This window comes from Octopus sinensis, linkage group LG29 (genome assembly GCF_006345805.1).
Source record: "Octopus sinensis linkage group LG29, ASM634580v1, whole genome shotgun sequence".
In the NCBI taxonomy this organism is placed as follows: Eukaryota; Metazoa; Mollusca; class Cephalopoda; order Octopoda; family Octopodidae; genus Octopus; species Octopus sinensis.
The window spans coordinates 16,735,563-16,747,886 of NC_043025.1; the positions used below are offsets into that span (position 1 = coordinate 16,735,563).

The 12,324-nt window shown below is 42.9% G+C and overlaps 1 protein-coding gene across 1 annotated transcript in view; it reads right to left on the reverse strand.

The window, feature by feature from the left end:
• The window catches only part of LOC115226056 (neurofibromin-like), a 99,735-nt gene that overhangs the window by 49,717 nt on the left and 37,694 nt on the right, over positions 1-12,324 (reverse strand). The window contains exons 3-6 of the mRNA XM_029797028.2: positions 8,838-8,921; positions 5,934-6,002; positions 4,493-4,614; positions 3,545-3,651 (exon numbers count right to left, since the gene is read on the reverse strand). Of these exons, the coding sequence (XP_029652888.1) occupies positions 3,545-3,651; positions 4,493-4,614; positions 5,934-6,002; positions 8,838-8,921 (382 nt within the window). The remainder of the gene's footprint in view (positions 1-3,544; positions 3,652-4,492; positions 4,615-5,933; positions 6,003-8,837; positions 8,922-12,324) is intronic.

The following is a 12,324-nucleotide window of genomic DNA, read 5'->3' on the forward strand; positions in this document are numbered from 1 at the left end:
TTTGTTCCCCTAGCATTGCTTGACAACCGATGCTGGTGTGTTTATGTCCCGTCCTTAGCGGTTCAGCAAAAAAGAGACCGATAGAATAAGTCCCGGGGTCGATTTGCTCGATTAAAGGTGGTGCTCCAACATGGCCGCAGTCAAATGACTGAAACAAGTAAAAGAGTATGTGTCTGGTTGTGAAGGCATGTGGCTTTGAGGCGAGGATATTCAGTTTACAATCATAAGATCATGAGTTCAATTCCTGGCAGCAGATTTTGTGTCCTTGAGCAAGACACTTCATTTCTCATTGATCCCCTCCATTCAACTGGCAAAAATGAGTTGTACCTGTATTTGAAAGGGCCACCCCCATCACACTCTATGTCATGGTGAATCTCCCTGAGAACTACAATAAGAGTACCCGTGTCTGTGGAGTGCTCAGCCGCCTGCAGTTAATTTCATGAGCAAGCTGTTCCATTGATCAGACGGATCAGCTGGATGCACCCACCATCATAACTGACGGAGAGCTAGGCCATGTGTCTGCGGTATGTATGTGTGTATGCATGTATACTATTTTTACTCTTTTACTTGTTTCAGTCAGTTGACTGTGGCCATGCTGGAGCACCGCCTTTAATCGAGCAACTCGACCCCGGGACTTATTCTTTTTTGTAAGCCCAGTACTTATTCTATCGGTCCCTTTTGCCGAACTGCTAAGTAACGGGGACATAAACACATCAGCATCGGTTGTCAAGCAATGCTAGGGGACAAACACAGACACACAAACACATATATATATTTTTTTTAGAAGCACTCTGTCAGTTACGATGACGAGGGTTCCGGTTGATCCGAATCAACGGAACAGCCTGCTCGTGAAATTAACGTGTAAGTGGCTGAGCACTCCACAGACACGTGTACCCTTAACGTAGTTCTCGGGGATATTCAGCGTGACACAGAGAGTGACAAGGCCGGCCCCTTGAAATACAGGTACAACAGAAACAGGAAGTAAGAGTGAGAGAAAGTTGTGGTGAAAGAGTACAGGAGGGATCACCACCATCCCCTGCCGGAGCCTCGTGGAGCTTTTAGGTATTTTCGCTCAATAAACACTCACAACGCCCGGTCTGAGAATCAAAACCGCAATCCTATGACCACGAGTCCGCTGCCCTAACCACTGGGCCATTGCACCTCCACACACACATATATACATATACATATATACGACGGACTTCTTTCAGTTTCCGTCTACCAAATCCACTCACAAGGCTTTGGTCAGCCCAAGGCTATAGCAGAAGACACTTGCCCAAGGTGCCATGCAGTGGGACTGAACCCGGCACCATGTGGTTGGTAAGCAAGCTTCTTACCACACAGCCACTCCTGTGCCTATGTGTGTGTGTGTATGCATGTACATATGTGTTTGTGTGCACATGCATGTATATGTGTATCTTTTCAACAAGGCACATAGGCAAGAGATATAAGGATTCAACAAAAAAACAAAACAAAAAAATAAAACTGGTACTTTCAAACTAAGTCCCTTGTAATTTTTGTTCTGCACGAAGTTACAGATACTCCCTTGGCAGAAATAAACTAAAGAACTGTAACTAAGGATACTGTTGTTCACTAAATGTGATACAAACAGAGGGAAACAGAAATAAATGTGTAACATATTCAATTTAATTAATGCATAGTGTATCATCATCATCATCATCATCATCATTTAACCCTTTCGTTACTGTATTTCTGTTGAGATGCTCTGTGTTTCTTTCAATTATTTTAAACATAAAAAAGAATTTAGTAAAATAACTTAGTTATCATTCAGCTAGTGTTAGGAACGTAAATTGTGACTAAGGCTTGGTGGAATATTTTAATTCAAAACTTATGAAAACAAGACATTTGTACTACAGAGCCAGAGCCGGTTTTGGCTGGGTTAGTAACAAAAAGGTTAACATGTCTTTCATGCTGGCATGGTTGGACATTTTGTTGACAGATCCCAAACCTTTATCATGCTTCGGTGTCATCTTTGGCATGGTTTCTACAGCTGGATGCTCTTCCCGATGTCAACCACTTGATAGTGCGGACTGAGTACTTTTTTTCTGTGAAAGCAGCACTGGCGAGACCACCGTGTGGCTTGCAAGAGCACAAAATCCAGGGGGTGAGGGGTGAATGCTTAAATGTCAGGAGACGAGGGGTTAAAGCATGACAGGAGGAGAGAGGGAACCAAGCAGGTTTTTGTTGTGCAGCATTACATCTGATAGAGTAACCGGAATGTTAAACGGTTTGCACTTTAGCAAGTAAACTGGCCACGTCCGACCCAAATATTCTGCCTGTTCTAAGTTCAAACTGGCCAGATCCAGCCTCTCGTACCTACCTTACAATGTCACTCTCAGAATAAACACAAATCATTGAAATCCCAATGCTACTAGATAATACACAATTAATTCTAAACAATGTGGATAAATAAGGATTAGATTTGACAGATTAACCCTTTAGTGTTCAGATTACTCTGTTAAATATAATACTTTTTCACTCAAATTGTTTTGAATTAATCCTGGATCATCTTACAGCTTTGAGGTTTCAATGATGTGATTACTTATTTTTAGAATGGCATTGTAGGGTAGGTGTGAGAGGCTAGACATCGCCAGTTTGAATATAAAACATGTAGAATATATTGGGCCAGTTTAAACACTAAAGGGTTAATTTAGATGTTAAAGGGTTAACAATTTCATTCCTGTTCCTCCCCCCCAGCCACTTCTATCCCACCCCTCTCACCCTACCCACACACTATAATGATATTTCCCAAACTTCCACCTTTGTTTATCCTTCACATCATTCACTTCTTCCTCAGTTTCTCTCCATCTCTCCCCTCATGTCACCTTGTGTCTTGAGATGCTCTGGCATCCACTCACTACCACATCTATCTTCTTTCCAGCCACTTCCAGCCACCCCTATAAAATGCTGGGTAGCCATGTATCTCCTCTATAGCAAGACAACTTAGACAGTCCCCTGTCATACCTTTTAGCCCCTCAAAATTCTCCCCACCTCTCAATATCCCTCCCTCTCACACTTAGTCATGCAAACTCTTTCGTTTCCTTTATTATCCTTTTCCTTTCCCTCTACTGTATTTTCTTGTCTTGCAAGTTACTCAGCACCCCACCACCACCACCACTGATGTCACTGTAAAATGGTTGATGTTAGGAAGGGCATCCATCTAGAGAAACCATACGAAAGGTGACACTGAAGTTCAATGCAGCTCTGCGACGAGCCAGCTCCTCCCTCCTACACTTAGCCACGAGAACCTTTTTCCTTTCCCCGCTCTACTGTACCTTTTTGCAACTTACTTGGCAACCCCACTGGTGCTGGTGCCACAAAAAAAAAGTATCCAGTACATTTTGTAGAATGGTTGAATTTAGGAAGGGCATCCAGCCATAGGAACCGTGCCAAAACAGACATTTGAGCTCAATACAGCCCTGTGGATTGCCAGCTCCAATCAAACTGACTCAAGCCAGCATGAAAATCAGATGATGATGATGTGTTGAAGAATTTAATCAATGTTTGAAGCATGTGACGTTACCGTTTAACAACTTAATAAGTCGTATCATGTCAACATTTATGTGTTGTATCAAGTCCAAATCTGAGAGATCTGACTGGTCCTCACTACACGTTGATAAGGTCGTTAATCTGAAATGGGAAATAAGGAGAAACATGAGTGAAGGCAGAGGGAATAGTGGGAGGCGGGGGGGGGAACAGACAGAGACAACAGGGGAGGGAGAGAAGGAGGCAACCAGACATAGGAATAAATAGATGTAAGCACGAGAGAAAGAGATGGATGAGTGGATGGTCGGATGAACAGGCAGAAAGACAGGTAGATGGATAGGTAGATGGATAGGGCAAACATAAAGAATGTGGAGCGCACCCCATTTTGTTTTTTTTTTTTTTACAGAATCCCCCATTTTCGAGTATGGAGATTCTGATTTTGCAAAAAAAAAAAAAAAAAAAAAATGGCATTTTAAAATTTTAACTTTAACTATCATTGCTGGGGGAATTAAAATTTTAAAATGCTGGGGGTTTTTTTTTGCAGAATCAGAATATCTGTACTCGAAAATGGCGGATTCTTTAAAAAAGGGGGGGGGGGCAGTCCTTGTTCTTTACGTCTGCCAATAGATAGACAGACAGCGAGAGAGAGAGTAGACAGACTGACTGAGTGATAGCTGGACAGAGAGAGGATAAATAGATAGATAACCTTCAGAGCTGGGTTGGCTGTTACACGACCTTTACTGGAAGCAATAGCTTGGTTGGATAGATGAAGCCCTTGTAAATCTGAGTGGAGAGCAAGGCGCATCACAAGGCAACCGAAGCAGATTACAACACACCAGACCAAAGCAAAATACACACCACTCCAAACTATATCACCACCACCATGTCATCACCAGAGAAGGAGAAGAAGGAGGAGGACGAGGAGGAGGAAAAGAAGAAGACGAAGAAGAAAGAAAGGAAAAGAAAGAAAGAAAGAAAGACATACCGTGCTGAAATTCTGTGAAAGACAGCTGTGAAGTTATTTTGACTGAGAGCATATAAGACTTTGGAAGCTAAGGTTTTCAGCTGTAGGGCAAGGGGCGTGGTTTCTGTGGACCAGTTAAGACACTGAAAAAGATAGGAAATAATAAGGACAACAGCAACAACAGCAATAATAATAATAATAATAATAATGGTTTCAAATTTTGCCACAAGAGCAGCAGTTTTGCGGGAGGGAATGAGTCGATTACATCGACCTCCCCAGTGCATAACTGGTACTTATTTTATCAACTCCAAAAGGATGATAGGCAAAGTCGACCTCAGCGGAATTTGAACTTAGAACGGGGCGACAGTCAAAATACCACAAAGCATTTTGTCCAGTGTGCTAACAACTCTGCCAGCTCACTGCCTTCAATAATAATAATAATCCTTTCAGCTGGAAGCACAAGGCCTCAAATTTGGGGGAAGGGATTAAGTCCATTACATCAGCCCCAGTACATAACTGGTATTTTATTTAATTAAGGCACCAGGCTGGCAGAATCATTAGCATGCCGGGCGAAATGCTTAGCGGTATTTCATCTGCCGCTACGTTCTGAGTTCAAATTCCGCCGAGGTCGATTTTGCCTTTCATCCTTTCGGGGTCGATTAGATAAGTACCAGTTACGCACTGGGGTCGATATAATCGACTTAATCCATTTGTCTGTCCTTGTTTGTCCTCTCTGCGTTTAGCCCCTTGTGGGTAGTAAAGAAATAGGTATTTAATTTATTGACCCTGAAAGGGTGAAAATCAAAGTCCACCTCAGCAGAATTTGAACACTGAACATAAATATGAACTAAATGCCACAAAACATTTTCTCTGGTATGCTAGGCAAAGTTGACCTCAGCAGAATTTGAACCCAGAATGGTAAGAGCCAGGGCAAATACCACAAATCAAGCATTTTTTCCTGATGCTCTGGCTACAAATTTTGGCACAAGACCAGGAGAGGGAAGCAAGACAATTACAGTGACCCCCACTACATGAAAGGTACTTTACTGACCCTCTTCCCAAAAAACATGAAGGGTTTCTATGCTATCTTCTAGAGTCAATATGTAACAAGGAAGCCATGTCAGAAATCATCATCTTTTAACGTCCGTTTTCCGTGCTAGCACAGGTTGGACGGTTTGACCGGGGTCTGGGAAGCCAGGGGCTGCACCAGGCTCCAGTTTGATCTGGCAGTGCTTCTACAGCTGGATGCCCTTCCTAACGCCAACTACTCCGCAAGTGTAGTGGGTGTTTTTTACGTGCCACCGGCAATAACAAGCCAAATCTCCCTTGAATTACACTTTTATTTTCCCATTTTCTCAAGCCCTGGGGGTTACAATACTTGATTAAGTTTGCTCCATCAGGGCCTCCTGACTTGAAGCTAAACAACAACAACAACATCATGAATATTAAAGAAAAGACTTACTTTACAAATTTCAGGCAGTAGCAGCTTCACATACATAGCTTCATCTAATCGGCTTGTGTCTTTGGGTTGCTGGAGACAAGAGAAAATAGATGCATGGGTACAGGTGTGTGTGTGTGTGTATGTGTGTGTATATATATATATATATATATATATATATAAGTACAAGCAATTAAGATTCAAGTGAGTTCTGTTGAATTCACATGAATATGGTACTTGACTTGGATGCACCAGAAATCTATATGGTGTTAACCATACGACAAAGTGGGGTGATTACAAATAGGAAAAAAGCAACAAGAATGGATCAATATTTCGGTACAATTGTTTCATACGAAGACATCTTTAATAAGGCTACAAAAATTGCAGTAAATATAGGTGACTCGTACTCATCAGCCGAAAAAACATCTGAGATCCCCAACCATGTGGTTGGTAAACAAGCTACTTACCACACAGCCACTCCTGTGCCATCCTTCTATAATGTTCTAACTTCTCACCTGGTACACAGCCAGTTCTCTCAACCAACAGGTCTTTGCCTTGCAAGTGACTTGGTGACCCTGCCAGTGCTGGTGCCACATAAAAAGCACCCAGTAAGATCTGTTAAGTGGTTGGAGCCTGGTGCCAACTGAGGTCAACCTACCCAACCCTTGCCAGCATGGAAAACAGATGTTGAATGATGATGGTTACAGAGTAGGTGTGAGAGGCTGCATCTGGCCAGTTGGAAGATAAAACAGGTAGAATGTTTTGTGTTGGAAAAGGCCAGTTTAAATGCGAGAAGGTAAAGCTGCTTGTCAAAGGTTTTATTCAGAACATGTCTGCACTGGGATCAGGCACCAGTGAGAAAATGTTCATAAGGCAGTGAGCTGGCAGAATGGTTAGCACGCTGGACGAAATGCTTAGCAGTATTTCACCTATCGCTACGTTCTGAGTTCAAATTCCGCCAAGGTCGACTATGCCTTTCATCCTTTCGAGGTCGATAAAATAAGTACCAGTTGAACACTGGGGTCAATATAATCAACTCATCTCCACCTCTCCCAAGTTGCCCTTGTGGCAAAAATTTGAAATAATTATATGCACAACAGCAGGAGATACCCCCCCCCCACACACACATACAGTTGAAGCTGGGTTACAAGGTCACATACGTTCACTCCTCCATTTTCTGTGCTGGCATGGGTTAGACTGTTCAACAAGAGCTACGCCCAAACTCTAATATCTACTCTGGTATGGTTTCTATGGCTGGATGTCCAGGATGCCCTTCCTAACACCAAACACTTTGCACAGTGTACTGGGTGCTTCTTACACCTTAACACCAGTGGGGTCACCAAGAAACTCACAAGACAAGAACCTTCAACTGATGGTGGGGAATAGTACTGGAAGGGGTGGTGACTTTGTGTCAGGTGGTGAGAGGTTAAATCATAACAGAGGGAGAGGAACAGGTGGTACATGGTTACCCTAGTGGGAAAAAGAGACAGGACAGGCGAGAGAGAGAGAGAGACAGACAGAAGATGGGGGAGGGGTGAAGATGTGTTGGAGTGAACCCTCAAGATAGTGGGAGGAGTACATGAATGGAAGTGTTGCAGAGGGTTGGATATGATGAGTGGATGGGTGGGTTTGCATGAGTGGGAGACAGAGGGGAGGGGAATGCGGTGAACATGGGTGGAGGGAGTGGGGTGTTATCACACACACTCCCACCCATCCATTCATACATGTGGGAAGAAAACCCAGAAAAATCAATGTAGCTTGCTAACCAACCACATGGTTCCGGGTTCAGTCCCACTGCGTGGCACCTTGGACAAGTGTCTTCTATAGCCTTGGGCCGACCAATGTCTTGTGAGTGGATTTGGTAGACAGAAACTGAAAGAAGCCTGTCGTATATATGTGTATATATATATATATGTATGTGTGTGTATATGTTTGTGTGTCTGTGTTTGTCCCCACAACATCGCTTGATAACCGATGCTGGTGTGTTTACATCCCCGTCACTTAGCGGTTCGGCAAAAGAGACCGATATAATAAGTACTGGGCTTAAAAAGAATAAGTCCCGGGGTCGATTTGCTCGACTAAAGGCGGTGCTCCAGCATGTCCGCAGTCAAATGACTGAAACAAGTGAAAAGTAAGTAAAAAGTAACATTTCATTATAGAAAAGACAACAGGATTGTTTTTTAATATGGCCATGAGGAGGATCCAGTAGAATGAAATAGAAATCAAAGTTCTAAGAGGGTTGAGGACCAGCTTTGGATCATCAAAACAATTACAGGAATGGTCATATGGTGAACAAGGTATGATACCTTGAGCAAGTATCTTCTCTATACTGTTCAGAATTGAATTAAGTAGACAGAAACTATGCAGTATAATCATCAAAGGGGATCAAATTTAATTACGCAGTTACTTAATTAGTCCTGTAGGACAGGCTGAACACTAGAAGAACACGATGACTAAATAGAATGCCATCACTATCATCACTGTTTAACATCCACTTTTTTATGCCCCCATGGGTCAGAAGTTATTTGTTGAGACAGATTTTTCTAGGGCCAGGTGCCCTTCCTGTCACCAACCTTCACCTGTTTCCAACCAAGGTAATGTTTCTCCTTGGCCAGATATGTTCTTCACAGATGACTGGAAACAATCAACACTGCTTGTATGTTGGTGATGCTTGTTTACAACCATCACATCATGTCAAGACAAGAATTCACACAAACAGCTGGCTTCTTTTTAGTTTCCATCTACCAAATCCATTCCCAAGGCTTTGGTCAACCCGGGGCTATAGAAAACACTTACTTGGCCAAGGTACCATGCAGTGGGACTGAACCCAAGTTCACATGGTTGGGAGGCAAGCTTCTTAACCACCCATAACTAAAAACTTGACAATACCAATAAAGGCCGGAAAGAGAAAGGAATGTTACTACTTACCGAGTTTAGTACCTGTTCCAAAGTGTCCAAAATTATCAACTGTGACTCAAAAAAGTTCCGTTCAACTTCGGGTCCATTTAATCTCTACAATTCAAAGGAAATCATTTAAAAAATCTGTTAATTCTTTCCATACAAACCCAAACAATACCTGCTTATTTCATACAAAATTTTTCATTACAAAGTGTTCATATATAAAAAATTACAACCATAATTTGATACACGAATAATTTTGTTCAGCAACGTCTCAAATACCATCTGAATTATACCAATGTATATAGAATTCATCATCATCATCATTTAACATCCGCTTTCCATGCTAGCATGAGTTGGACGTTTCAACTGGAGTCTGGGAAGCCAGAAGGCTGCACCAGACCCAGTCTGATCTGGCAGTGTTTCTACAGCTGGATGCCCTTCCTAACGCCAACCACTCCGTGAGTGTAGTGGGTGCTTTTTACATGCCAGACGAGGCTGGCAAACGGCCACGATTGGATGGTGCTTTTTACGTGCCACCAGCACGGAGACCAGACGAAGCTGGCAACGGCCACAGTCGGATGGTGCTTTTTATATGCCACCGGCACGGAAGCCAGTCAGGGCGGCGCTGGCAACGGCCACATTTGGATGGTTCTCTTACGTGCTACCGGCACTGGTATCACAGCTACAAATTCCACTGATGTTAATAAATTACGATTTTGATTTTGATTTTCACTTGCCTCAACAGATCTTCACAAGTGGAGTTTTGTGTCCCACCATCTTAATAGACTAATGCAGATTTGCTTTTGGCTGGACAAGGAGGTGGAATGTGATTTTCAGATGTTGAGTATCACAGGGTCAATGGCAAGCATCCGAGGCTTCTGGTGATTTGCTTTAGAAGACACAGCAAGCTAAGGAAAATCATGGTCATGGCCCAGTGCTGGTGACGCATAAAAGGCACGTGTGCCAGTGACAGGTAAAAGATACCTACTACATTCTGTAGAGTGGTCGGTGTTAGAAAGGGCATTGAACCAAACCAAAACAGACACTGGAGCCTGGTGCAGCTCTCCATCCTTGCCAGCTCCAGTCAAACATGGAAAACAGATACCCTCTTGATAAACCAATGCATATTTGTCTTTTTGTTATCTTAATTGGCCCAAGTCAGTTCCTAACCTCAACTCTGCCCTTATCAATGGGCCCTAGGGTCAAATCTCTCTCATACATGTCCTTTTCACGTGGTTTCTCTACAATGGCTAATCCTTCCCATCATCAACCACTTTACAGAGTGGACTAACTTCATTTTATCATTGCACCAGCATTAGTGAGGTTGTCACATCCTCAACAAGACAAAAAGGGACAATGTTCAGCATCAACATCAATGCTTTAACTTTAACTTTCCACAGAGGCAGGTTTTCTACAGCTGGGTGCCCTTCCTCTCACCGACATTCACCAGTTTCCAAATAAGGCAATAATTCTGCTCCCCCCCCCCCGGGCCAGACATATTTTTCATAGAAAAGGGAAAATGAACACATTGTTAGTATGAGGATGATATTTACAGCCATCAGGTGATGTCAAGGTGAGGTTACTCACAAACACACACAAGCCAAAAATTTCTCCCACTTTCTAACTGCCAAATCCATTCCCAAGGATTTGCTCAACTCAGGATTATAATAGAAGACACTTGCCCAAGGTGCCATGCAGTCATCATCATCATTGTTCGACCGTGGTCGAGACAATGGAATTTACCATGCTACACCAGACTTCACGGTCCATCATGGCATTACGGAGGTCCTATTGCTGGATGCCTGTATCCCTGGAGATTACATCAGGGTAGGAGAGTGTGCGCCCTCTGGTATCGCGAGCAGATGGCTTCCAGAGGAGAAGAGTAGAAATTGCCTCGTTTTCAGCTCTATAACAATGTCCAGCAAACTGGACTCTCCTACCTTTCACAAGAGATGACACAGGTGGTAGTTTCCCATATATTTGCATTTTGGTTGGATGACGCTTCCACGAGAGATTTTGAGCTCTCATAAGGAGGTGAGTGTAAGTTCCATCTAACCACCTCTCAAACTTCTTTGATAACGACCAGGTTTCTAAGCCATTTAGTAGAATTGGTTCGACTGTGGCTTTGAAGATTTGATAACCAGATCTTACGCATGTCCTTACAGGCTGACCAGGCCATACCCTTTCTAGTTAGAAAATCTTTTCCAGATGATGATATGTATGACCCAAGATATTTGTAATCAGAAACCATATTTAAGGGTGCATTGTTGCTAATTCCCTTGCCATGCAGTAAGACTGAACCCAGAACCACATGATTAAGAAGGAAGCTTCTTAACCACACAACCACGGCTGCACCTTATAAGGTTTGAAACCAAGTCCTGTCACATTTCTGTGATGATCACTTTGAGGGTGCTTTTCCAACACTTTTTTGCAAAATAAGCATCGATTCTTATATTCTAATGTTCTTGGTCTTTCTTAGCAGATTACTTTAAATGACCGAGGTTAAATTTATACTGTTTTTACCCTTTTTATATGATCAGATCCATATCAGACACTGGTTGCTGCTTGGATTCAAAAGGAGCTTTTCAAAAATGGAAGCAGTCAGGAATATTTTGTTCTGTCTATGGAAATGGAAGTTTTAAGTGTCCACCCATGCCAACGATGACTTGGCCAGTTTTACTTGGGAAATTTTTTTATCTTGTGCACACTTCCTTTGATCGAGACAATCAAATTCTGTCAAAATTTTCTGAAAACCATAATCAAAGAAAATCCAAAGCAAACTGTGATCTCATTCTTGCTCACAACATCATAAGCGGAAAGTGTAACCTCTCGAAAGAGCTGTTCTTCACTCCTGCTCCAGAGCGTAGGCTGCGGGGTTACTCTGAAAAGCTCTATCTGCGACGATTTCATCTCAATCGAAGGAGAGGGGCTTTCTCCGTCCGGGTTGCGGATCCGTGGAATAAGATGCCGGATGAGATAGTGAAGATGCCGACGACCGCTCGGTTCAAAATCTCCCTTGACCACAAGTGGCCTGAACTCTTTGCATGAACACCACCCTGTACATAACTCCATGTCCCCCAACATGGCCTTGCTTTTTGCTTTTTGAGCCAAAAAATTAACTAAATTGAATTCAAGTCACACTTTGGTCATAGAAGACACTCATGAACTCAGAAATGGGTTTCTAAACTTGGGTCAGTGGATTCCCCATCATCTGGATGCTTTTCAGCTTCATCCTGCCCTCTATTCGTCCTTTCTGAGTAGACTTGCCACCAGAACCGTTCCTGGATGGAACTCTCACAAGTGACGACAAGTGAGCTCTCTATAATCACATCCAATGGAAAGGAGAATGAACAGCACCTAATAAAAGGACTGCACCTGAGAAATGTTCTGCCCTGGGTGGAGTGAGGGTAGGATTCTGGGTGTCGTCTATCATGAAGGGTTAAACCAGAAAGAAACAGTTAAAGCAGGGAAGTAATGTCAATAATTGGAAGCATTGCAGAAAAATGGACCCATC